Below are 25,569 nucleotides of genomic sequence, written 5' to 3'. Positions count from 1 at the left end.
GCAGTAGTAATATTAAACAAGGATAATTAATGAAAAAAACAATAATAAAAATGATATAATAATACGTAATGATAAATGTTATTTACCTTTGAAGTGGAGTGGTCGAGCATAATATCGTTGTGGTGGAAGAGGAGGAGGAGATATTGAAAAAAAGGACAAATGGTCGTCGTCGTTAGACTCTTCTAAAAGAGGTAGTGTTCTGTGGGTGGTGTAGAATTAAGGCCTATTAACTCTTCATAAACTTTAATCACACGCTCTGTCCGGGTTGTATCATAAAACTCTTAGCTTTCCTCTCTCCTCTTCCTCGTCTTCCTGTATCTGTTGGTCCCATTAGCAGTGTCACAGTGCCCTCCGCTGGTCAAGCATGTAGCAGTATAAATATGGACTTATAAGGCAAAACACATGAAAAAATAGACCAGTCGGCTTGTGTTCGTATCTGCGAGTGTTCGCACGTTGGATGTTCGTTAGTAGGGGACTTAGTGTATACCGTACTTTGAAAAAGCACGATGTGGTGAGGGCCGACTGTATGCAATATATAGAGTTCCATCCATAGCTGCACTATGCCGGCAGCACTTAGTAGATCTAGACTTATTGGCGGTTTGAAATTTGCCCCCACGCATATCCGTGCATTTGTTTTCTCTGCTTTGAATTGTAAATAATTTGTTTTTATGGTAACTTAAATAGAAAGTGGTGGAATTGCCCTCCATAAACCACAGCTCCCCTGTGCCGTCAGCACTCACGCAGCCCCTGACCATGACACTAGTAATATAAGGAGAAAAAGGTCATAATTTTAGTAGAACAAAGTCATAATTTGGCTAGAACAAGCGCTGTCATATTACAGGAAAAGACTTAACTATATGAGAATGAAGTGCTTTTGTTACTCTCGGACTCTGCTGCTCAACCTTGGGATAATTCGGCATTAGCACGTCAGGCTGTTATGTCAATCCCAGAGCTGCTCAGCCAAACAGCGCATTGGCTTGATCTTTTGATTGTCAAAGCCTGCCAGGCCGGCCAGTTAATCCCGGAGCAGAGCCGAGCGGCCCAATCAACTCGTCGGGCCCAGTACTTGCCGTCAATAACACGTTTAGGTCAAACAGCAGGCAACGAGGAGGACTAATCCTCTGTGGACACACCTGGCCAATCACGTATCAAACAGCCATCGTCTTTGAATTACAAAGTATGAAATCAATATATGATGGGGGCGTCGGTTCTTTGGATAACTTGCTATAGCTGTTTTTTTTGTTCCCTTAAAATCGATCCAAGCGCCGAGGCTGAGGGAAGGAAAGGTTAGTGTGCAGTCACCGGATCCACCCACATCTGCAGTGGCACAGAAAAATGAACTCCGGCTCGACAGGAGGAGTGGAGGAAGCCATGAAGGACAAAAGAGGGGTGGGGGAGCAGGGGATGGACGCCACCGTGGCAACCAGGAGCTTCGAATGGAAAAGAAAAGCAAAGATTTAAAACAAAAAGAAAGAAAGAAAGAAAACCCACCGACAGAAGAGAAGAGAGAAGAGGCAGAGCTATTCATATTTTTATTAATATTATTATTATTAACCAACAATCACAATCAATTTTGCTTTGTCAAAAACAGACTATTTTTAACTGAAGTAAAACTAAGATAATGTTATTTGGTAACAAGACACACAAACATGAGGCCCTGTCCACACAGAAACGTTTATTTTTTTTTGGTGAGCTGAAAAAATTTGCGTCCACACTGTGCCGAATTACTAAATAGTTGCATCCAGATGCGAATGGATCAGTGGGGGAAAACGATGTAATCTATAAGGCACACCTGCCTGTGGCGCTGTAAACACACGGGCAGACAGAACCACGTGACACCAAAACTAGAAGAAGAAAGAACGCATACGTATTCCTTCTGCGAGTCATTTTGGAGGTTGAGATAACAAAATATCAGGAGAATGTCAACTGGGGTGAGTCATGCCTATTATGTTGGCTTGTCGTCAAAGCTCAGAGCTATTTCAACATCAGCAGTACACATATGAAATTTGCGTGCCAGCACATTGGCTTGTGCATAAAGTTTACAGCACTGGTGTTGCACACCATCGTCTCATTCAAATGACTCCTAATAATGTGACCCAAATATTTTACTTTGTCCACTACATTTAGCACTCGGTCAACCATAAAAAATAAGGAAAATCTTGTTTCTGATCCTGCTTGATTTTAGCAATCACAACTCCACTCTTTTTTGGGTTCAATTCAATGTCACATCCTGAGCGGTTGCTGTGAGCCAGCACTGGAAGCACTACGTCATCAGCAAACAAGAGATGCATAACTAGGCTCTCTCCCACCATGCATCCAGTCTTACACACTGTACATTTTTTGGTAACATTATCCATATACAGTACAAATTGAAGAGAACAGGTGACAGTATTCCACCTTGTCCGACCCCATTAGTTACTCGAAAGGATGAAGATATGCTCTTGCCCCATCTAATTTGCATGGTTTCGATGTGTATACCAGAAGTGTAAGATCCTTATCAAATATAGAGGGACCCCTCGCTCTTGTAATTTGACAAACAATTTGCTATGATTTATTCGGTCAAAAGCTTTGGATGCATCCGGAAAACACATAAATATTGTAGTGTAGTGTAGTCTTCTATACTTACAGCTTCCTTCAGTGCATATATACACAAGTCTATACTGTGTTTATTTCTGTCAGTGGTTATTTTGTATTCTTGAAGCTTATCCAAGAGTATTCGTTACAATACTTTGGAGAGTATACTAACCAGAGCAATTGGCCTGTAATGTTCTATGCTGGATATTTGACCAGTTTTGTCTTTAATCCATCCATCCATCCATTTTCTATCCCGCTTCTCCTCATTAGGGTGGCGGGGGCATGCTAGAGCCTATCTCAGCTGACTTCGGGTGAGAGGCGGGGTCCACCCTGGACTGGTGGCAGGGCACATATAGACAAACAACCATTCACTCACATTCATACCTATGGATTTTTTTTTTTGAGTCTCCAATTGATATAACATGCATGTTTTTGGAATGTGGGAGGAAACCGGAGTACCCGGAGAAAACCCACACACACACGGGGAGAACATGCAAACTCCACACAGAAATGCCCCAAGGGAGAATCGAACCGAACCCAGGTCTTCCTGAACTCCAGACTGTGACTGTGTGGCCAACGTGCTAACCACGAGACAACCACGTGGCAGTTTTGTCTTTCACTACTACTAAAATGGACAACATAGAGTCAGGCAACATGTCATGCATTAACAATCCTGAAAAACACAAAGCAAGTAACACTGAGATTCTATTGCTTGCCTATTTCAGATGTTCTGCTGTTATTTGGTCAAGGCATTCAAATTCATCACTTATAACACAGTTAAAAACATCCGTATAATATTTTCTCCACAGTTCAGCAACATTTTCGCCCCCCATAATCACATCAATGTTAGTTGGCAGGTGCATTTTACGGTTATTGATAACCTTAATTCTTCCCAGAATTCATACACATTAGTCTGCTGAAGCAGAATTTACTCATATATTTATTTAATCCTCCCTGCATTGCTTCTGCAAGTTCCTGCACAAGAGAACACAGAAACTCGTGATAATGTGTTGCCATTCATTCAAGGCTACGTTACCACATCACACTCCATGATTAATTATGCTAGCAACGCCTGCTTATATACTAATAGAACATGCACAACCCCCTGAAATGATTATGACAAATATCACCACCATTCTTCACCCCAAACACCTGAAAAGAAAACAGGTCACCTTAGATTCAAGGTCGAGATGTTTATACATATAAACCGATAGGTGGTGCCAAATAGCCAGAGCCTGTCTACGAGCAAGTTGACTAACAGATGAGTTATGACGCAAAGTTTAAGATAATGTTGATCAAATGAAGCATGATTGTAAAAGACATCCGTGGTTCTACAATGGTTTGTAGGGGGAGCCGACATAATATGTAGCATACATGTAATGCAGATATCCTCAAAGTTTTATAAGCATTAGAGAAATGGTCAATGACTTACGGACAATTAGTTGCTAAATCCTGCAACTTTTGGCAGCCATGTTTTAGACCGATCTTGCTTATATTTAAAAAAAACGTGTGCTTATCAGCCCCCTAAAGGTGTGTACCTAATTTTGGCAAAACACTGTGAAGTTACAGTGGTTTGTTTTGTAGAATGCATTGAGCTGCGTGAGAAATTTCAAGTCATTCCAACATATGGGGTTTAATAACAGCGCCACCATGAGGAGAAAAATAATACAACACAGTAGAGGTGCATGTTTTGACTCATTTTCACCTTTTTGTGTGCGGTGGTTCAGGAGTAGAAAAGTTACAACAAATCTGTGTCCTAATTTTTGTCTGTGAAAAACTCTTTCTTGAGTATCTTCCAAAATGGGAATTCAATATGAATATTGCTATTATAATCCCTCGTTTATCGCGGTTAATTGGTTCTAGACCCAACCGTGAAAAGTGAATTTCCGCAAAAGTTGGATTCCTTCTTTATAAATGGAATATTTTCGTAGTTATGGCATAAAAAAACCTCTTTGAAATACGTTTTTAACATTGTTAGTGCCATCTACACATGAAGTAACACCCATATAGTCACCTTTACATTCGTATTATCCAATTTGGTAGATATAATCAGAAAAAGTAAGCCATTTAAGACAGTTTGCCTTGTAGGCAAATGGATTCGATGGCAAAGAGAAAGTGACTTCGGGGGTTCAAAGTTGAGTTTTAGCTTGTTGTGGGCTATGGCCGGAACAGTACCCGTGTTATTATTATGATTGTTATTATGTTATTATTATTGAGTCTGCTGTGAGATAATTTCAACCTTGAAATAAACGCCGGTTGTTCAAGTCTGGTGCTTCGGTGGTACAAGTACTGACACCTCGTGACCAATGTACTACAAAGTTGGTGGTCCTAATGGTTTGTACCGTATTTTAGTTCATTTAGCCATTTTTAAGATTGAAAATGCTTAATTTGGGCAAAAAATATGTACAATTCGCTTAAATATGCAGATTTTTTGACTATTACGAAGCCATAATCAACCACAAAACTCATAATTCATGTTTGAAAAACTGTGATCGAGTGAGGGAGAGATGTTGGAATTGCAATGTGGCGAGGGACAACTGTATGATAAAAATAATTTGCCATAATTTGTGTGGAATTTAGAGTGCAGTACTCGATTGCAACCAGCAGAGGCACTGTTGATCAGCATCAACTAATTTAGTCAAAGAAGAACAATTGTTCATTATTCTGGAAATAAAGATATCTCAGAAAAAAACTCTTTTCTTAATATTTTCTGACATCTAAAATGTATTAAATGTAGTTTTTAATGTTACCGACCTATTTATGTTTTAATTTGAGTAAATCAAATAATTGATGAAAAATTCCTCTGTAGTCACGCTAGGAAATTCAGTCAAATGCAATCCGAAAAAAACTTTTTGAGGCGTTTTTGATGCTTATAGGGTGCAATCGTTCACTTTAGCAGTGGAAAATGTGGTAATAGTTTATTGACAGATCGGATGTACATATTGACACACGTGCACTCTTATGTAAGACTGCTGCCACTCTCCTCTATCATGATCGATCATGCTGAACCTTTAACTTGACACATATTGCAAGAAGGCCATCCAAGACTTTGATGCATGCTAGCAATGCTGTCACCTTCTCGATTTGAGCCACGAAGCAGGAATTTGAAACAAAAGCCTGTATTGATGGCGAGCGGATAATAGCTGCGGATGTCAATAAGGGGACAAGGCGGCTCTCTCTCAAAGCTGCTGTTGATGTACGCACTTTAGCACGTCCTAATCATGCATGCTTGCACAAAAACCTACAAGGACATGCTCTTGAAGCAAAGACATGAACAGTACAGTCGCTTGGCCAGTAGACGCACTACAGAGGCTGTCCTGGCGCGGTCAATAGCTCGCTATCCAAATGATGAGGAATGGTCCACGCTGCGGTAACACAGGCGGGAGATTGATCACACGCAGACAGCCGGCGATTAAATGGCTCTCTTGTAGCGAGCCAGACTGCGGCCCTCCATCGCCTCGGAGCGAGGCGGCATCTGCATGAGATCAATCCCAACGTATTGGCTTATATATACTTTGTGTGTGTGTGTGTGTGTGTGTGCGTGTGTGTGTGTGTGTGAAGAGATACCATGCGTCTGCTTTTCTTCTAGCAATAAACATTCCAATTATGTGTCCATCAAAGATTTTAATTAATCAAATTGCTGTTATGACTCACCCTTTTTGTTTTATCAATTCTAATAATACAGACAGCAATAGAAAGAGCTAAAAATAGACTGTATTTTTGCACATTTATATTAAATACAGTACAGCAACATAACATTAAGGAGTGGGACAGGACGACACAAATGTTAGCAACAGTACCATAGTAATGTAAGCAGTGCTAACATTACACTCACATTTTAATAGCAACATCATGCTAGGTTAGCCTACTTGCTGAAGAAAAACAACATGATTAAACTTAAGTTCCGACGTCTGACGGAAAAGGTAAGCCTTATTTTAGGATGTGTAGTGAAGCCTGCTTTTTTACAACGTTGACGAAATGTGTGAAAAGGGCACATGCAGTAATATTCTATATTCTAAGTGGTCCCAAAATTTTTACAGTCGCGTACCCTTTTATACATTTGACTTGAGGCCACGTACCCCCTACTGCTGCACACTTAAAAAACATAAGCCATTTTTACATCCATCCATCCATCCATCTTTTATGCCGCTTATCCTCACATGGGTCGCCTGGAGCCTATCCCAGCTGACTTCGGGCGAGAGGCGGGGTACACCCTGGACTGGTGGCCAGCCAATGGCAGGGCACATATAGACAAACAACCATTCACACTCACATTCATACCTATGGACAATTTAGAGTCTCCAATGAACCTATCACGCATGTTTTGGGAATGTGGGAGGAAACGCACGCACGGGAAGAACGATAGTTAAGAATAGATAAGATGTGAATTTCCCTTGGAGATGAATCAATAAGTATTCATGCTGCATATCTTTTATTTCAGTCGGATCCTTCCCTTTAAATTAGTTTGCAATAGCTATGATTTAAATCTGCATATTCATTTGATACCAAATTGAAAGGGAAAGTTGAACAAACATGATAAAGCAGTAACCAAAGTGCTAAAATACATACAGGACAAGCAGCGAGAAAAACTCATTTGCAGGATAATCTCCACTCTCTCATCCTGCCACGCACATGCATTGACAGGTTTTCACAGCGCGGGGATGGGAACACCAATATAAATGAAACCTTCAAGATTATAAACTCTTAATACGCAACATCATCGTCAAACTTACTTACTTATTCATATAACTCACACAGAGCAATGAAGAACTTCATGTCCTGTCTCCTTCCTTCTTTCTTATGATGGGGTGCTCTGTGCTATGAAGCGTTCAGGTGCGCTTGTAATTGTGAGTGTTAGGCGGCAATTGTTTTTCATTTTTATTCACCTACCCCCAATGACAATTCCCACTTCGGGAACCTATGCTCTATACAATGCAGTCTCTTTTTCTGCCATCTAGTGCCTCGTTAATTTTGCCAACTTAATTATTTTGTGCAATTGTGATATCGTATTTGAAGTGAAATGTCTAATTTTGCAACCTGATGTACAGTATTTTACTCAACTGTGGTCGTTCATTTTAATTGATGGGTATTTTCTGGTTTGAAAAAATATATATATACTTTATACTTATACTAAAACGATATATTTTTCCCAATTATTAAAAACATTAGTAGGAATAGATGAGTTCTAGTTCTTCCTGCTTCTTTTCGGACATGTCCAATTGTGTAACTTGTAATAGTCTTTTGCCACTTTCTTGTCATTGCCATTCCATTAAATAAAACATTTGGCCAAGGTATGAATATTTTATATATAGGTTTTATTTATGTTGTTTGTTGTAGTTATCTATGTTGTTTGTCCTTATAGTTATCTGCTTCAGAGGGAAATGTACAGGCTGGCAAAATGTCAGTCTGAGTGAGATATTGTGCGATATGATTTGTAGAGTGCCTTGACAAATGAATTAGACAACTGACCGACCGGCATCGTCCTCCTCCTCTCACTTACTGCAGTATGAGCCTGAAATGGAGGTGGAGGACTTCATCCCCCACACTGCCTTGGGGCCATGTCAGATTTACAGTTATCCATGACAGGCTCTTATCGGGGATTTGGAGCGGAGACTTTGCAGAGTCATCGAGAACATTTTTTTTTTTTTTATCCCTTCCCGCAGAAACCACGAGAGGCCAAGGTTGGAATAGCACAGTCTCACACACACACACACACACATGCACACCCACACACATACACATATATGCACACAGTTCCTGACATGGCTGACAAGTCCTGCTGGGAATGCTGGGTAGCAATAGCCTGTCATATCAGCACTTAAGTCACCAAAGCAGCTGACACCACCAGCGACTTTTGGGAATCATACAGCGCCACATATCAGGAAAGACACTTTTATAACAATATACTTACTTGTAAGCAACATACTTACATATTAAATGCATAAAAATGATTATTCTTCCAAAATATACCCAGCTAGCCCCACAGGTGCATCAAGTCGCGTCCTCTACTTGAACTCTGATCAAAATCCACATTTTTACCAGAGAAAAGCTCTTCTGTTTTCTCTAAGTATGGAGTTTTGGAGTCAGAAAGCGGCAAGGCAACGGGTATTGTATACGCCCGCAAGGTAGCATCAGTTAGTCTCAATAGTGTATTGGAAGTGTGTTGTCCAAAATCTAAGTTGAACGCTGGAATTTAAGTAACAAAGTGATTTTAGTAATCCCTAGCTTCAATGCTCATGGGCTGTTTGTCCTCGACTGTCTCCAAATACGGTTTGTTTCTCCAAGACGTGCTATTGTCCAACGTGATAGATGCCATATATCACATACAATACCATACCATCAAGGAGTGGGACAGGAGGACACAAACGTTAGCAAAACTAGCACATCTATGTTAGCTACAATTTTAACATTACACTCACATTCTAACAGCAACAACATGCTAGTTTAGCCTATTCTCTGAAGAAAAATAAAATCATCAAACTCCCATGTCTGACAGATAGTTAGTTAGTTTAGTTTAGTTTTACATGTGTAGCGAAGTCTTTTTTTTTTTTTTTTACAAAGATGTCTGTGAATACACAGGATGGGCTCATCTAGGGGTCCTAGACACTTCTACTCTCACAAGTGAGGAAGATCATAGCTTTTTCTTGCTCGGGACAGGCCCTAAAGACACACATTACTGTTAAAACATCATTTAAAAGTCACATTCGCATCACCGGGGACTAGGGGTGTCACATCTCACATGTCAGGTTTTAATGTCATCTCGTAAGATTAAAACGTGATCATATTTCTCGTTTCGAGAAAAGCTGTATCGTGAGAACAGGGCAACCAGGAGCCAATCAGACTGTGAACTATGGCATTGCTACTGTGAGTGAAATACACGTAATATGGACAATATGGACGTGGCAGTGCTTTTTGCACACTACAAACCTTGCAATCCAACCTATCTTGGTGTCCCCAGCGTCACTTGCTTGTGACGTGTGGCTGTATTTTTCCATCGGAGTTGAACAGCTGCTGCCGTGTTAATGTCCAAGCAGAAGCTGTAGTATTTCCACATTTCCTCAAAGTTACTTCAGATTTGTCCGATGAGAACACAATTGCTGCTTCCATAAACATGTGATAGTTGCATCTATTTTACTACTTTCTGGTAGCACACACTAAGCATCATGGGAACTGGAGTAAGCATAAATCTAATCTAATGCAATCTGTTTTACATGTGTCTTTACATAATTACAATACATAAATGATTGGTAGAAGATGCCACAACCGCCGTCATTTTTTTAAACTCTTATCATTTTTAGTTTTTGTTTCAATTTGTGGAAAGAAGTTCAACAGTTAAAAGCATCATGCTGAGGTCATGCACGCAAAGTTATAAAAAAAAATGTACCTGCATTGTTTTGTGACTCAGTTAAATAAAAAAGTCAGTTTGTCCAGTCCTATATTTTGACGTAGTTTTCTTAAAAGTAATGTTAAAATATTGTCTCGTTCTCGTCAACCCAATAAAATGTATCATTTCGTGTGTGTAACGTCACACCCCTGTTGGGGACCTTCAAATTTTGTGGAATTTTAGTATTTGAATGGACTCCCGGTGACAAATATAAATAACAGAGTACAGCTCTTGTGTATGAGCTGCATCAAATTCACTCATCCCTGGAGCCTGCGTTTAAAAGCCATTATTCCAGCTAGCAGGCCTTGGATGTGTTCACTGGGCTGTACTGTCTGCTGCTTTCATGAAATGCATAAATAGACACAGCAATCATGTTGCCCTTTTTTATTGCACACTGTTGTCCCTGTATGGGCCAGCTGAAGTGGAGAGGCTAGGAGGGCAAAGAGGGAGCGGGCAATTACTAATCCCGTCTATTTGTCGCTTCACGTCCCTGCAAGGACAACGTCGAGGGCACGAGGTCTGAGTGCAGGGTGACGACGACCCTGCATGATGATTCAATTCAACCTCGACTCAACCTTTTCACCGACTACCACTGACTGATGGGCCGGTGCTGTGTTCATCCACCTGCTTTGTCAGTGAGGAAATATAAGATGCCTTCAATTACATGAGGAAATGTCTTCTTTCCCGTCGGTGTTCACACAGTCATTGATTGGTCAATCTACATTTCAGTCATTACAGGCAGTACCACTGATTAGTCACCGCTGTCAGCCAGTGAATCGCTGTTAATGTAAGTGTCACCTTCCTGCATGCCTTTTAATGTAAAAACTCCAGTCCAGTTATTGGTTGGTCTACACGTCAGTCATTTCAGGCACCCACCACCTGGTGACTAGCATGTCTCTGTAGGCCTACTTGCATGTCTCTGAATATAGAAAAAGGATCGGATTGGATTGTCAGAGTAAGATTCTGTTCTTAATCTTGAGTAACAAAGGCCTAAGTGGAATTGATCCAACCTGTAGGGTTCTAGAAACTCTAAAATCCAGCCAAGGTAGATTGGATTTGTTTTGGAAAGTTGTAATCTGCAGATGTGAATAAATTCAACGTCTCGTACTGATGTCTCTGATACTAGATTAATAACCGGTATCGCTATCAAACACACTAACTTGACATAGCATATTCTTGTGTTGTCTGGACCAAGGGGGCGCTCTGTTTGTTTCGTTCCCATATTTAACATTTATTAGTGCATCTTGCAGACGCAAACTTCTAATTGAATTTGCGAGGAGACTGGGACCTCAGTTAAATAGCTTCTGTCTTCTCTCATTAAGGTCTAGGGTTTTTTTGGAACGGGCAGATCTCCAGCAAAGAGGCAGACCCCTGGTCTGAAGGAGACTAGATAAGACCGAGACGGAGACAACCGGAATCTGATGGATGAACCATGACAGCTTGCATCTGTCTGATCTCTCCAAAAAAACGTGCCTGTGAGAAGACCTCAGGCAGAGGCGTCTCTCTTCCCGTGCGAGAAGTGTGCACTTATTCACTGGTAAATGACACGTATGAATGGCTTAAGAGAATTTATGGCATTGACCAATTGTCTCATCCTTTTTTCATTGCATTTAGTCCACTGTGAGAGCAGAATTTATGTAGGGACGGTCATGTTGAGTTATGAAGCCACAGACTACTTTTTTCAATAAGGCAAAAGACTTGATATTATCATGATTTACTTTTTTGTTGTCACGACTCATTTGCTGGGAAGTTGAGTATTATTCATACCACTGGCATGGAAACAGGATTTCAGAATCCCATTGCATACATCCAAAATAAGAATGATTAACCAATTCATTGTTCTTAGGTGTATTGTCACCTTTTATTTATTATTATTAAAGTTCTCCCATGTCATCCCCTCTGACGGATAAAGACACATTAAACATAAAAATAATGACCTCAGGGCTATCTTTATGTGTTTGTCAGCGTTCACATGTGTTAGCTGTAATAAAATTGTCAAAATGATTATTGCAGACCAGTTGATATGAATGCAAGCGAAGATGTCATCTGGTATTGATCGTGTGACCCTGAATGAAATCACAAACTAATCTTCCTCTTTTTTCCCCTCCAACAGCAGTATTATATTGTATGATGTTGTTGTCTTGTTAGAAGAACCTTATTTCCAGTTCGAAGTGCTTTGGTGGCTCTTCGGCATTCACAACATATTCTTTGGTGCAGTTTGCGTAGCAGCCACACTGGTATTTCTGTCATGGGACCAAACATTTTTATATTCTTCTAAGTTAAAAATCTTCTAAAATATACTTAACAAGGCCATCATGGTCTCACATGCATGCACGCGCACCCCACAGAGAGTGCATGGCAGAGAGACAACCCTTTCAATGCATTTTTTCTTTTCCATATTTGTCATTTCTGCATGGTTTTTGCTGGCATTTTAACACTGGTCCGTGTCTTTGGTCCATGTATCGTTCCCATTTGAGCTCAAGTGAACCAAACCACATCGTGTTCACCCCTGACCAAACGGGTTCCTTTCACCAGGCCAAAAATGACAGTTTCTCTCTTCCTGTGTATGTGACAACGGTGCACTTTAAAAGCACATTTTAGAAGGTGTCCAGGAAATTTAAGCTGTCCAATCAAGTCCTTACTTTATGCATATGTTCTTTACTGTGCAGCCTTTGGTCCAATGACAAAAATACCAGTGTGAATGTTAAGCGAACGGCACCAAAATGCACACCAAGTATTGCTCCTTTTATTTTTGGGTAAGACCAGAGTACTGAAGTATTGAAGTGTGAGTGCAGCCTTATACACTGGAGGAATTTGTATAGTCACTATCATACCTCGAGACAAACTGCTGCTGTTGATGTCCAACAGCAGCTCCTACATTTTTTGATGATTACTCTCAAGTGACAGTGTTTGTGAAAGCCGACGTGCCATCGCTGGCCTACTTATGCCACTTTGAGGATTATCAAGCCTTACATGTACCTAGGAGGTGTTAATCAGGCTGAAAGGAGGCAAACAGTGAGTTGAGAACGTCGCTCAGGAGAGGAAGCTTTTCCTTGCATAAGACCCACAGTGAAGGGAGTGCTTTTTACACTACATGCGCCGAAGCAATGCCATAACCGGAGAGTACAAAATCAGTACCCAGTAAGAATCGAAACATAAATAAAAACACAATGAAAGAGGTCACCTGAAAATACATACAAATTAACAGTAAATAATCGGATAATTCCACTAAATAGGAATTGGACCGCAAGCCTTATACTATATTGGTGAAGAAAAACCTGTGCAGATATAACAGAACAATCACATACGAGCACTGGCAATCTAACACCACTGATATCCAATTCTGCAGATGCTGATGGTCATTAAAAAGGAGAGTATTACTGGGCTGGAATGGGGGAATAAGAGACACCTTTGGGAAACTCATTAGTTGGAGGTGCAGGTGCGAGCCAACTCCACGTTGAATAATTACCAGAATGCATCAAACTGGGAGTGTATACCGAAATCAGGAAGCATGGAACAGCAGTGTCCCCTGAGGGCCAATCTGGCTTTCATCTCGCTGCATTTCAAGGTTGAGTAGGGGGAAATTATGAAGTATTCTTGCAGTCCTGCACAAGCAATGGAGTATTCCCATTTGATCCGGAATGCCCCACAAACAAAGAATGAGAACAATAATCTCCTATCTTTGTCCGCCTTGCGTAAATAGCAACAGTTCGCTTATAAATGGCGTTGCACCAGCTGCATGTAAGGAGCCAGAGGTGGTTGCTTGAAGTTAATTTAATAGCGGCCGTGAAAGTCCGGCCACTCCGTCTCCTTCATGCGCGGCACATGAAGACAAATGTCCAAAACCTTTGAACCAGAAAACAATCTCCCACCAGGGGCTTTATCAGCCAATTAATCTCCTTTAACACTACATTTCATCTTAAACGTGGACAGCCGACCGGTACCCCGCTCAATCTGTCAGTGACTAATAATGCACAGCCAGCCATTAATGCCACGTGAATTCAGGCCATGTCGTTTATTAAAATTAAGAGCGAAATCGGAAAATAGTGCACCTGTAGTTTCTTCACTGACAAGCTTTTCAAGGTACTGAAAACTCCTCAAAAGCTGCTTTTCCAGTCCACCATGACTCGGGTTGGCTTTTGTGGCCTTGGTTTAGGTCAGAACAACAAGGAGGAGAACAAGGGTCTCCTCTATTTTTTTCGGCAAGAGGAGACTGAGGGCAGCTATCAAACAGAGCACTGCAGCAAAGCGGAGACTATTGTGTATACAGTAGGTCCTTGCACATTAAAATTCAGCAATCACAGCATGTGTGGATTTTTGGTGAAAAGACATTTTTTGTCCGCAGAAAACACATCTCATTCACCATAAGTCATTAAACCAAAAGTCAGTAATGATTTATAAATACATGATAATACAGGTAAAATGGTCAACATACATGTACCACTGTTAGAAAGCCCACATTTTTTACGGTTATCTCTTTATGCTTTGCTGACTATGTTTTTTTATTGAGATTTCGCACTTTGGTTGGTGGTCCCTGAATGCACCATAGTTTTGTGCTGTGAGGTGCAAGTCTTTTTTCTGGCTATGGAAGCACTAGCGTCGACAGTCGATCTGGCCTCAAAACCTGCAGCGAGGTGAGCACAAGTTAATATATTATCGTAAGTCGTTACTGGAATTAGAACCGGAAAGCAGTGTGGATTATGTTGGTGATGTAGCCTGACGACTACACTAAAGGCTACACCGTGACTCCGATTCCATCTGTTCATCGTTTATCTCATATTATCATTCATCAATAGTGAGTATCTACACATTTTACACTGTGAATGTTGTCATTTAGTGTGTGAGGCATATTTAGGGCTTAAAACTATATTTTGAACAATGGTAATTGAAGAGAAAAGGTCAGGGTTCTGGAGCTGAATCTAATCACTTTTGTTGTCTACTGTGATACTACAGTGTGCATTAGCTTACATTAGCATGTGTGGTCAAATGTGACCAGAGAGGAGACTGAAGATAGCTACAAAAACCTACAGCACTACAACTAACTGGAGACTATTGAGTAAAGTACTATAGTGTGCAGAGATAAGGCACAACAGAGTAAGCTAACGTTAGCATGTGTCCTCAAGACTGAGAGCAGCAAGAAACTGGAGCACTGGAGCAAAGTAGAGACTGTGGAGTATAATACAGATGTAGATTAGCGGTGAATGAATAATGGGTGCACTTCATTGTGAAGTGCTTTGGGTGCTTTGAAAAGCGCTATAAAATCGAATCCATTTTTATTATTATTATTATTAATCTTGTGTTTCATTTGTTTCCTCTAAATACAAGCTAAATGTGTAAAATTATGAAACTTGATTCGATATTACCCTTTCTTTTTATCCAGTTTATACAGTAAATCTAAAAAGTAGCACATTTAAGTGCAAATCAAGCCAAACAAGCCAAGATTCCAGATAGTGTTTATGACAATAGGTTTGCTTAAATGAAGGAACATGTTTGTTGAACAGCTCAGAAGTGGAAGAACAACAAGTCTGTTGATAAACACAGCTTGGGAGGAATAAGCATGTGCGCAAATATGGTAACATACTGTCGATGATAAATCTTGGCTGTGCAGTGGCCGAGTGGTGAGCATGTTGGCCCTACAATCAGGTTACATGGGCTCAAAGCTGTTTGTCTCTGGGAAAGCCTCTGTTGAAGTGGGGATTGTGGGGGATAGTGTTCCAAAAACCGCAGAGGAAGTAGCTCAGAATGATTTTCGATGATTACAGTTTAGTTAATATTTGAATTATGTGATTTCTAACATTTTGTTTTGTATTTGGCAGTTTTGATTTGCTCAGGAAAACAATGCCATAATGCTAATAGCGTAATACTTGGCCTTAAATGACCAAATACTCGCGAGCACGTTCCACCATTCTCGCTCTTCATTTTCTCTTCTGACCTTTTACGTTTGTTCATCAATTGATGCTCAATTTGCTGGCATTTAGAACAAAAATGAGGTTTACATTAACCCTTGGCGACCTAGTTACTGCAAAATTGGATCATTTGCTAGCTGTCACTCTCTGTAGATTAAGGCAGGTCAAGCTGAATGTGGCATTTTCACGCCACACAATTTGACTTTCTTGCTATATAGAGCAGCAACAACAACAACAAGGTACACCGGGAAATAAAAGCATCAGTTATGTTATGGAATTTATAGAAGTGATTGTGCACGGACCTCAAGCAGTGTACTAATATTAAGTTGTGTTACAGATATTAATAAAGATATTTATCATTTTAGCATAACAGAGTATTCTAATCAACTATATTTGGACAATGCTGGATATGTCTCATCATGATAGCATAAAGGGCTGACTTCATTTCCACCACATCATTTAGGATGTAAATAGTAAATAAATATATACCAAATACTAAAAAAAATACATTCTGGAAATACATTTTGAGTTTAAAAATTGAATTTCTGGAACTAATAAGTCATTATTAATATTATTTTATTTCTTTCAAAAGTGTGAGCGGTATCTTGTGTATTTTCATAAATGTGTCAGCTCATTAAAAGTTAGGACATACTTACTTCCAAAGATATAAAACTCAATTAATTTTCATCAGAAGAGTGGAGGACAAAATCCTTTTCAAAGCTTGTGATACATACACAGACTTTGTCGTTGTGTATTCATGTGGACCATGTAAATGTCCTCCTTGCCCGGCCCATCATAAACTGAATGCTCGATGATTATGCAAAGTTGACTTTTTAAAGAGGTTATGACAGCAATGCGTGGTCCCTAGAGCCTGTTTATGAGCGCCATACGTGACAAAAATCTATCATCTCCATCACTTGACAGAAGGGGCGCTGAAACAGTTGCCATCATGGATACGATACCAGTGTGTAATGATAGCACAGTAGCTACCATAGCTATGCTAGTGTTGCTAGCGTTTGTTTCCCCCCGCCCCGCTCCTTAATGTCACGTGGTTGCAGCGTGGCATCAGTGACGTCCGCAGCAGTTTTTTTAATTGGCCCTAAAATTCTATATTCTAAAAATATTCTAAAAATACAATTAAACAAGAAAATAAAAATTTAAAAACAAAAGAACAAATGGAAAAAAGACCAGTAGGTTTACATGATTATATTTGAAAGATTGAGAGAGTGAAATAATAATATTAAGCGAAAAAAAATTGCATATTAAATACTAAAGGCTAAAATATGTATTTAAAAAAAAAAAAAAACAAAAACAAAACAAAACAAAAAATAAAGTTACAATTTTAGGAAAATTAGGTTGGGGAAAGGTTATAATATTCCAATAATAGAGTCAAAATATTATGAGAATAAAGTCTTAAAGGGATAGTTTGTATGTTTTGACATGAAGTTGTATGACATCCCCATCAGCATTGTAGTCCAGTAACAGCGACCTAACCCCCACTTGGTCTCCTAAGTCCAGTTCTGGTCAGATTTCAGTGATGAAGAACATAGGTCCACTTAGTTGCTGGAGACAATTAAGTAAAGACTTTGGCTTCTCAAAACAATATGCGTTCAAAAGATTAAACATTTGCATCACAAAAATGCCTTCTCAAAAACTCACACCTCACAAAACGCTGGGTGTTATATCTGTCTCCCGCCGTATCCCTGCGCACTGTCGCCTGTGTGCTCGTGTGAATGTGACGAGGACGCTCGCATCTACTTCCGCGACGGAGCGCCGCGGCCATTTTGTTTATGTATGTGTTACACAGCGGAAGAAGATGTGAGGGTCTTCGTCACATAACACCCAGCGTTTTGTGAGGTGTGAGTTTTTGAGAAGGCATTTATGTGATGCAAATGCTTTCATCTTTTGAACGCATATTGTTTTTAGAAGACTTAATTGTCTCCAGCAACTAAGTGGAACTACGTTCTTCATCACAGAAATCTGACCAGAACTGGACTTAGGAGACCAAGTGGGGGTTAGGTCGCTGTTACTGGACTATAATGCTGATGGGGATGTCATACAACTTCATGTCAAAAAATCCAAACTATCCCTTTAATATTATGAGAAAAACATTGAAATATTTGACGTATAAATATTTGAAACTTTGAAATATTAAAAAAAAGAAAAACAACTGCAATAAAGTGCAATGTAAAGAGAAAAAAAATAATAAACGTTGCCACTGATAACACAAAGCTTTGATGCAGGCTGTTTTTTCAGTAAATATAAAGAACATCTTGGCATAACTACATGGCCGCTTCAGCTTTTGATTTTTCAGTATACGGCCCTCAGTGGAAAAGCTTTGGACACCCCTGCAGTCGGGCTTACTAAAAGCACTTTTGAACCGTCTAACTTCCAATCAAAGCTAGATTTTGGACAACACACTTCCAATACACTATTGTGGGACCTCTGACACTTACTTACTTAAGATTGCAGAAAATGTGTTTAATATGGGCACTGTAATACATTTCTGAAAGAACAACACATTTAACTGGAAAAAAAAAACAACTACAACAAGTGGTGCAATAGTCGTGCTCATCTATGGACCAGGTAAATGTCCGCCATCATAAACCAAACGCTCACTTCTAAACCTAAGCCTTGAACTCCTTTCTGAGTGGAGCAACATCACTGCTTCAACTTGTGCTATTTATACACAGCACAGCCTCAAAGCCTTAAATAATGCCAGTTAAATACCTGAGCCTCTCTTTGAGACCACCTTGAGACACTTTGACAGTGTAACATACAGCAGGATCAGCAGAGGGCCGGGAGGTCTCATCTTCCCCCTGTCCTCGCCTGGCACCCTGGAGAAGACGGAGGGGGACAAAAAAAGAAAAAAGAAAAATCAGTCACAGCTTGTACATGAGATCAAGTGGCCATTCGGTGCCACTGACAAGCGTAAGTGTCAGTGTGAGGGAATGTTCCGTACTATCCCAAACACTGCAGTGTAGCACAATGACCCACACAGGGAAGGACACATTCGGACGCTCACATCAACACTGGAAGACGCAGACTCCAGACTCCCCACTGTCCTCGCTCATGATAGCAAATGAGACAGGTTATCATAGCGCAGGGTATATTTCACGTGAAAATCATTCCCAGGGATGCTGACAAATCAATAATGAAAGAATTACACTTGTAAGAAACAGCGCTTTTAATAGCCGCCGTCATTAAAGCGGGCGAGGGAATTTCAAATTATTACCTCGTGACTAACTGAGTTACAGCAAACATCCCTCCTCTATCCCTTATCGACTCATATATCATGTTAATTGACAGAGGTTGGTCGTTCTCAAGACCTCATCATCTGAGTAAATGACATAATCTAACATGAGGTAATTAGCCCCTAATAGTCGGCTCACGTATTGCATTTAGAGCCGGCGACGCTGCACGAATTTGATGTTAAATTTAAAAACTGAATTAAAAAAAACAATCAAGATGTTTGTTAGCTCAGAGCGTTTGTCGATTGCGGCATCAAATACCTGAAATGAAGTATTTACGGAGGGGGGAAAATAACGTACAATGCATTTGACACTGAAATAAAGGTAAAAATGAAAATGTAGCTGGTGATCATTCTAAAACCAAACCATAACAGCACTCGGTAGGGCACAGGCCTCCACCACGGCTGAAAACGTTTTTGGCCAATGAAACAGAAATAAATTGAATGTGATCAAAACAAAACACTGTGATCAGTGTTCTTTGCACTAAACACCTCTTCCGCGGACATGGTGGCGGCTGTAGAGGATGGCTCGCAGACAGACTACTATGATTCTACACAATTGACAAATCAAAACAATGTATTTGTGTATTTTAGCCTAAGTTGAGATCTTATTGAAACGACCAGGCTCTTTGTTCCCGTGTGGAGACAGCGAGAGAGAGATGAGAAGGAGTGCAATATCTGAGGTTTCAATCTTTTAGTGAACACTCTGGAAGATATTGCAAAGCTCAGCGCTGGGGCATCTCTCCTAACACTTTAAGAAACGAAACGAAGAAGCCCCAACCTAGGAAGTAACTGCTCTATATCCCCCCTCACAGGGGTGGGACCGCTCCCCTACGTGTATCAGTAGTGTGGCTATGTGTCTGCTTCTAACTGCTGCTTCTAGCTCGTCCCAGCCTGTGTCAGTCTACAGCAGGGGTCACCAACGTTTTTCCTTGTGAGAGCTACTTTTACAAAATGAAAATGGCCAAGAGCTACTCATTTTTGTAACATTTATTTTCAGAGCTTATTTTATACCCAAACAAAGCGAATATGCTTGTTTTACCAGAACATGAACAAAATGCTGGTGCCCACAACTCACATTTTGTATTTCAGAATGCATTTCTTTCTACTGTTCTTTCATTATTAACTGAAAACCTGAATGAAAAGCCCACGTTGGTGACCCCTGGTCTAGAGTATGTGTGTGTGTGTCTTCTACGTGAAGCAAGTTGCAGCTAGCAGAAGAGGGTGTCAAGGAGCCTGTTGTGCAAAGATCAAGCAATAGTGCTTTTATTGTTTAATCGAGGAGTACTTTTGTTTAATACTAGCCAACTCTAACATATTCTTTCACAAAACACAGAAATTGAAATTGCTGGAAACAAGACTGTGACTTGTGCACACGATGCACAAAAAATCTTGATGACAGACATAGCAGATACTGCGGCAGACGCAGGGACTATGATTCCACATAATTATCAGATTGAAACCATTCATTTATTTTGGATTATGCTGAGACCTTAGGTACTTTAACAAAACACACACAAGTTGAACGTGACTGAAAAAAGTGCAAAACAGAACCTGTGTTGTTTTATACAATTTTAATCTCTACGGTGGATATGGCAAACGGACGACTATGAATTCATAGTCCCCTCCTGGGTTGTATCCCCGAGTGGGATGCAGCTAGCAATACGGTTTTAACTACATTTCTTTGATCCACTATTGGGGAAATTTAAACAATTAATGACAAAACACACACAAACTAAATGGGACTGGAACAAAACTGCGACCAGTTTTGCCTGACTTGTTTCAAAGACACAATTAGTCAACAATAAATTCCACACAATGGACAGAATTCCAAACTGAATGGTTATTGACTCATTTAATCCCAACCATCTGTTAAAAGAAAACTCCTTCAGTACCGGCCATTTTAGACAATTTTGACTGATCTTTCAAAGCATGCAGAATATTATGTTCTATGGCTATAGACTCCCGTCTTTCCTCAGAAAAAAGTTTGTTTCTACCTTTTTCCGTTCTTTAGTAATCAGCAGTAGAACATACGCCGCTTTCAGGAAAAGATCACTTGAAAGAAAATTAGCTTTTTGTGAAAAGACAAATTTCAAGCATAACTGTCACTTTGACACAAATAATTTTTGCTTTTCTGACAGCTGAAATATCTAAACAACTATACCACATCATAAACAACACAAAATAAGTTGTTGTTTTTTTTAATATCAAGATAATTTATTTACAAAATCATGAACTATTCACAATTTTCACATGTGTAACTGAATTATGCGAGTTGGAACGAAACTATGTGTGGCCATGTGTGTGCACGTGTGTGTGTGCGTGTGTGCGTGTGTGCGTGTACGTGTGCATGCAATAAAACTTCCCTATAATGTGGTATGCAATGTAACAGCTGCCTTTATGCAAGGGCTTCCGCTTCCTGTCATGTGTGTTTCTCCTTCCTCTCATGATGCACTTCTGCCACCTAATGGCCGTTTTTATGGCATTGAAATTGCTCTCAAGCCTAATCCATTTGTGAGGAATTGCATTATCACCTCCTTTAGCCTCTTCGGCAGAAAAACCTAACAGACGTATTAATATGTTGTTGGGGTGTTGGGGTTTATAAAAACATTGTTATTGAATGTGTTAAGCTTAACATATATTGCATATTGGGGCAGTGGGCAAAGGACCCATTGGAAAGCAATTGATTCACATTTTTCCATTTGTACAAAAACTTTGCTTCTCTCTCCTCTCTGCAAAGTTTCATGGAAATAGATTTTGTGTAACACTAAAAAAGCTCCACATATAACCATTTTAAGATGAGTGATCAAATAATTTCATGATTTTTGTCCATTTTAATAAAAGAATGCCATGTTATATATATTTTTACAGCATTTACAAGATATCACATTCTTGACAGGCCAATGAGTGAAACAAGCATCTCTTAGGAATGCATCTGTAAAGTCAGATCTGAAGGAATCCATCCGGAAGAGGAGCCGTTTCACCTCCAGTCACATCATGTGTCTGTCAATCTGTATGATAACATGCCACAAATGAAGCCAACCATCCAGAAATAGGAAAAGAGAAGAGAAGGAGCGGGTCTTTGGCATTTGGAGAAAAAGAAGCTCACAAGTTTGCTGCTGCAGCAACAGAGAGGTCACGTGTAGCGCAGATTAGCATAGCTGATGAAAGGAGTCTCTCTCAGACTATGTTTGGACAACACTTGCCAAGGACTGCTCTGACAAGAAGCCTTTCTCTACTCAATCATTCCTCAAAGAGACAACGTCAGTGAACACAGCACAAATATCACAACTGAAGGATTTTTTTGTATACTGACAGTTGATGATTTGCTACAGCAGTCCTGCAATTACGCCAACAAATGGCGACACCTGCGCCCCTAAAACACACTTTTAAAACATCAACTTAATAACATGAAAAAACGAACATTTGTATGGAAGATACTATTAAACTTGAGAATATGGGATAATTGTCTATGAAGAAATCATACGGTTTACTGCAGGGATTCTCGACTGTAGGTTGTGAACCACCAATGGCAATATACCGTGCAGACAATGTGTGAAATATTTCCATCTTCCTCCTTGGTGTATAGTATACTCAGTGCAAAGATATAGTTGAAATACTCTGTCTTATTTTATGTCATTTTGAAATTGTATTTAGAAATACATAAATTGTACCAATTTGCATTTTAGGATAAAGTATCACTTGTTCTGTTTCAGGATAAATTGTTTCATGGAGAAAAACTTGCAAGAAAATATCAACATCTTAGTGTGTCGGATGGCAGCAGGGCACTGTTTACTGAAATTGCAATTGTAACAATTACATAAAAAATGCTCTAATTTATTTACTTATTATTATTATTATTATTATTGATAAATGCCTGATTTCTACGTTTTATGAGTAAATACATGAATTAAGTCAAAGGTTTAAAAAAAAAAACAACAATTTTGACATTTTTACATGTGCTTGAGTGTGATTAACAAGTGCCTCACCGTTTCTTTATTTTTCAGTGCATCCATGTCATGGAAAATCATATAGTGCACTGTTAATTAACAATTTTGTCAAATTGAAATATTTTGTAATCTTGTAAAACAATAGTTACCAATTGTGTATTGATAAAAAAAATAGATCGGTAGAAATTCGGATCGTAACCCATATCATGGACAATATGCCGTATTTCTGATTTTGAATCAGTATCACTTTCATGATTGCCTGAGTTTTGACAGAAAAATGGACAAATTCCGTGGAAATACCCTGACGTTCACGTTGGGTGTCTATGCAGACGTCAGCTCATTTGCATAAAGTCTTCCTCGATTAAATTTTAGCTACACTGTGTGCGGACTACACTGTTTACGTTTTCAGCGCGTACGTTTTTCACCTTTTTTCACTTTTTCATGCACTCCAAATATTTATTAAAGTAAATTATGTTGTTGTATATAAAACATTTTCAAATTTGGGGAATACCAGCCTCTCTCAAATTGTCGGCTGCTGTCAGTTAATATGGTTTAAGTCACATGTGTCAAACTCGTGCCCTGGAGGGCCGAGACGCTGCAGGTTTTCTCTCCAACCAGTTTCTTCAGCAGGTGATTCAATTGATGAGCTCCTTCCCTCAAACTGAGGGTGTTGATCATTAAAATCACCTGCTTTCGTGACTGGCTGGAAAGAAAACCTGCAGTGTCTCGGCCCTCCATAGCACGACCTTGACACCCCTGGTTTAAGTGAAAACATTTCACGATATAATGAGCGCATTTAAGGTATGTGTATTTTTGTTTAAGATGACATCGCATCTTAAAAAGTATATGTTACTTGGTTATATGTACAAAGTTGGTCACGGGTTAATGACCATGCGAAATTGTGGGTCCCAAGGTTAACACCAGTGGAAACCCACGGGTTACTGTATTACTATATTTACACTACCACAAATTTAGTAAACAAAAAGAGTCAGAACATGTTTGACTTCTTTTTGCTCCCTTTCTGGCACGTTCATTGTGACGTGCAGTTAAACTCATTTATACTCTCATTCATTTTTGAGTTAAAGTCAATGTTCCCTCTAAGCTGTGCGCCTGCGCAGTTGCACACTGCTCCAGCGTTCTCAGTGAACAGCATATCTATGTAGCGCACAAAATAAAATCCAACATGAACTGTGAATAAAATAAACACATCATTTATTCTCTACCATTTTGCAATGCAACTCCACAAGTGACAGGCGACAACAAGCGGTAACAACATATAACACAATGACAAACACTGTCCAGCCAATGATAAGATTTTGTTTGCTCGTATTAACTTCTGCAGCAAATTAATTCATTAACAGCGCGTTACCTAGTACATGCCGCTGTTTTGCATGTTAGCATATACCTACTGGTGCAGTGGAGTTAAGAGAGCTGCAGGCTGCATGCTGACCCGTGTTATGGTGAAACGAACGGGGCAGTACCACATCCACACACCAAGCCAAAGCGGTTCTTTTAAGGTGGACTGGAAGAGGTGAATCTGGGTGACACTTTTTCTTTTTCGCATGAGAAAGGGCTGCTCTGAAAAACATGCTGCAAAGCTAAAGTAGCAAGTGTAGACTGAAATCTCAATGTGTGGCTTAGCCGTACATGTACAGGTAGTACTCGTGTGCCTTCATTTTAATGACTGGATTTACCAGATACAGGTAGCTTTACTCAGAGTTTTCCCGAGTGTTGCAGAAGGGACCGGAAGGTGGTGGTGGTGGTGGTGGTGGTGGTGGTGGTGGGGGTGGGGGGGGGGGGTGGGGGGGGGGGGGGGGGGGGGGGGGCATTTTTTAATATTTTTTTTTTTTTTCTATTTAGACAAAAGTAATCAGATCATTAATTGGATAAGAAAGATCTACGGCTTGTTTTGTCTGAGGTTGACAATAAAGAAAGCTACACGGTGAAAGACACCTTGACGTCCTTTTCAACCCACTCATATAAAATACCACAGGATGGAAGTTGGACTATGTCAAATTCTCAGGTTTTGGACTGGTGTGATACTACAGTGTGCACGTCTGACGCTCACAGAGAATGCTCAGGTCGTTTGTATGTATGCTCAGACACTTGAAAAATTAGGGTGAACAGTCACGCGTTAAAGTGTATGGATTTGTTGTTTAAATTCGGTGTAAATCTTGATAAATTACTTCAGTTGGCGCTGAGGGTCATAGAAAAAGTTGAGAACACCACTACTCAAAATGATATTTAAGATCAATAGGAATGGTCCAAAATGTCTTTGTAAGAAGAATTAATGTAAATAATGAATGACTTGAATAAGAGCTGTGTTGGAATGTTTTTGTCTCTATAGTCTACCTTAGCCCCTTGAATGAACCCCAGCACAGTTGACAGACCACCTCCTTGAAGCCCACCAGAGAGCAGCTGCACGGTGCACACTGTTTGAACCCAAACAACCCGCACTAATTACCCAGGAGTTTATTTCAGCCGCTGAACTGAATGCTGCCTAAA

General features: G+C 39.9%; 1 protein-coding gene across 4 annotated transcripts in view; it reads right to left on the bottom strand.

The window, feature by feature from the left end:
* Window positions 1–25,569, bottom strand: part of il1rapl1a (interleukin 1 receptor accessory protein-like 1a) — a 259,738-nt gene that overhangs the window by 207,484 nt on the left and 26,685 nt on the right. For all 4 annotated transcript variants that reach the window (XM_054787014.1, XM_054787013.1, XM_054787017.1 and 1 more), the window contains exon 3: window positions 18,595–18,701. In XM_054787014.1, the coding sequence (XP_054642989.1) occupies window positions 18,595–18,676 (82 nt within the window). In that variant the 5' untranslated portion in view covers window positions 18,677–18,701. The remainder of the gene's footprint in view (window positions 1–18,594; window positions 18,702–25,569) is intronic.

This window comes from Dunckerocampus dactyliophorus, chromosome 9 (genome assembly GCF_027744805.1).
Source record: "Dunckerocampus dactyliophorus isolate RoL2022-P2 chromosome 9, RoL_Ddac_1.1, whole genome shotgun sequence".
In the NCBI taxonomy this organism is placed as follows: Eukaryota; Metazoa; Chordata; class Actinopteri; order Syngnathiformes; family Syngnathidae; genus Dunckerocampus; species Dunckerocampus dactyliophorus.
Note: the sequence above shows the minus strand (reverse complement) of the source record. Positions and strands in the feature narration are given on the sequence as shown.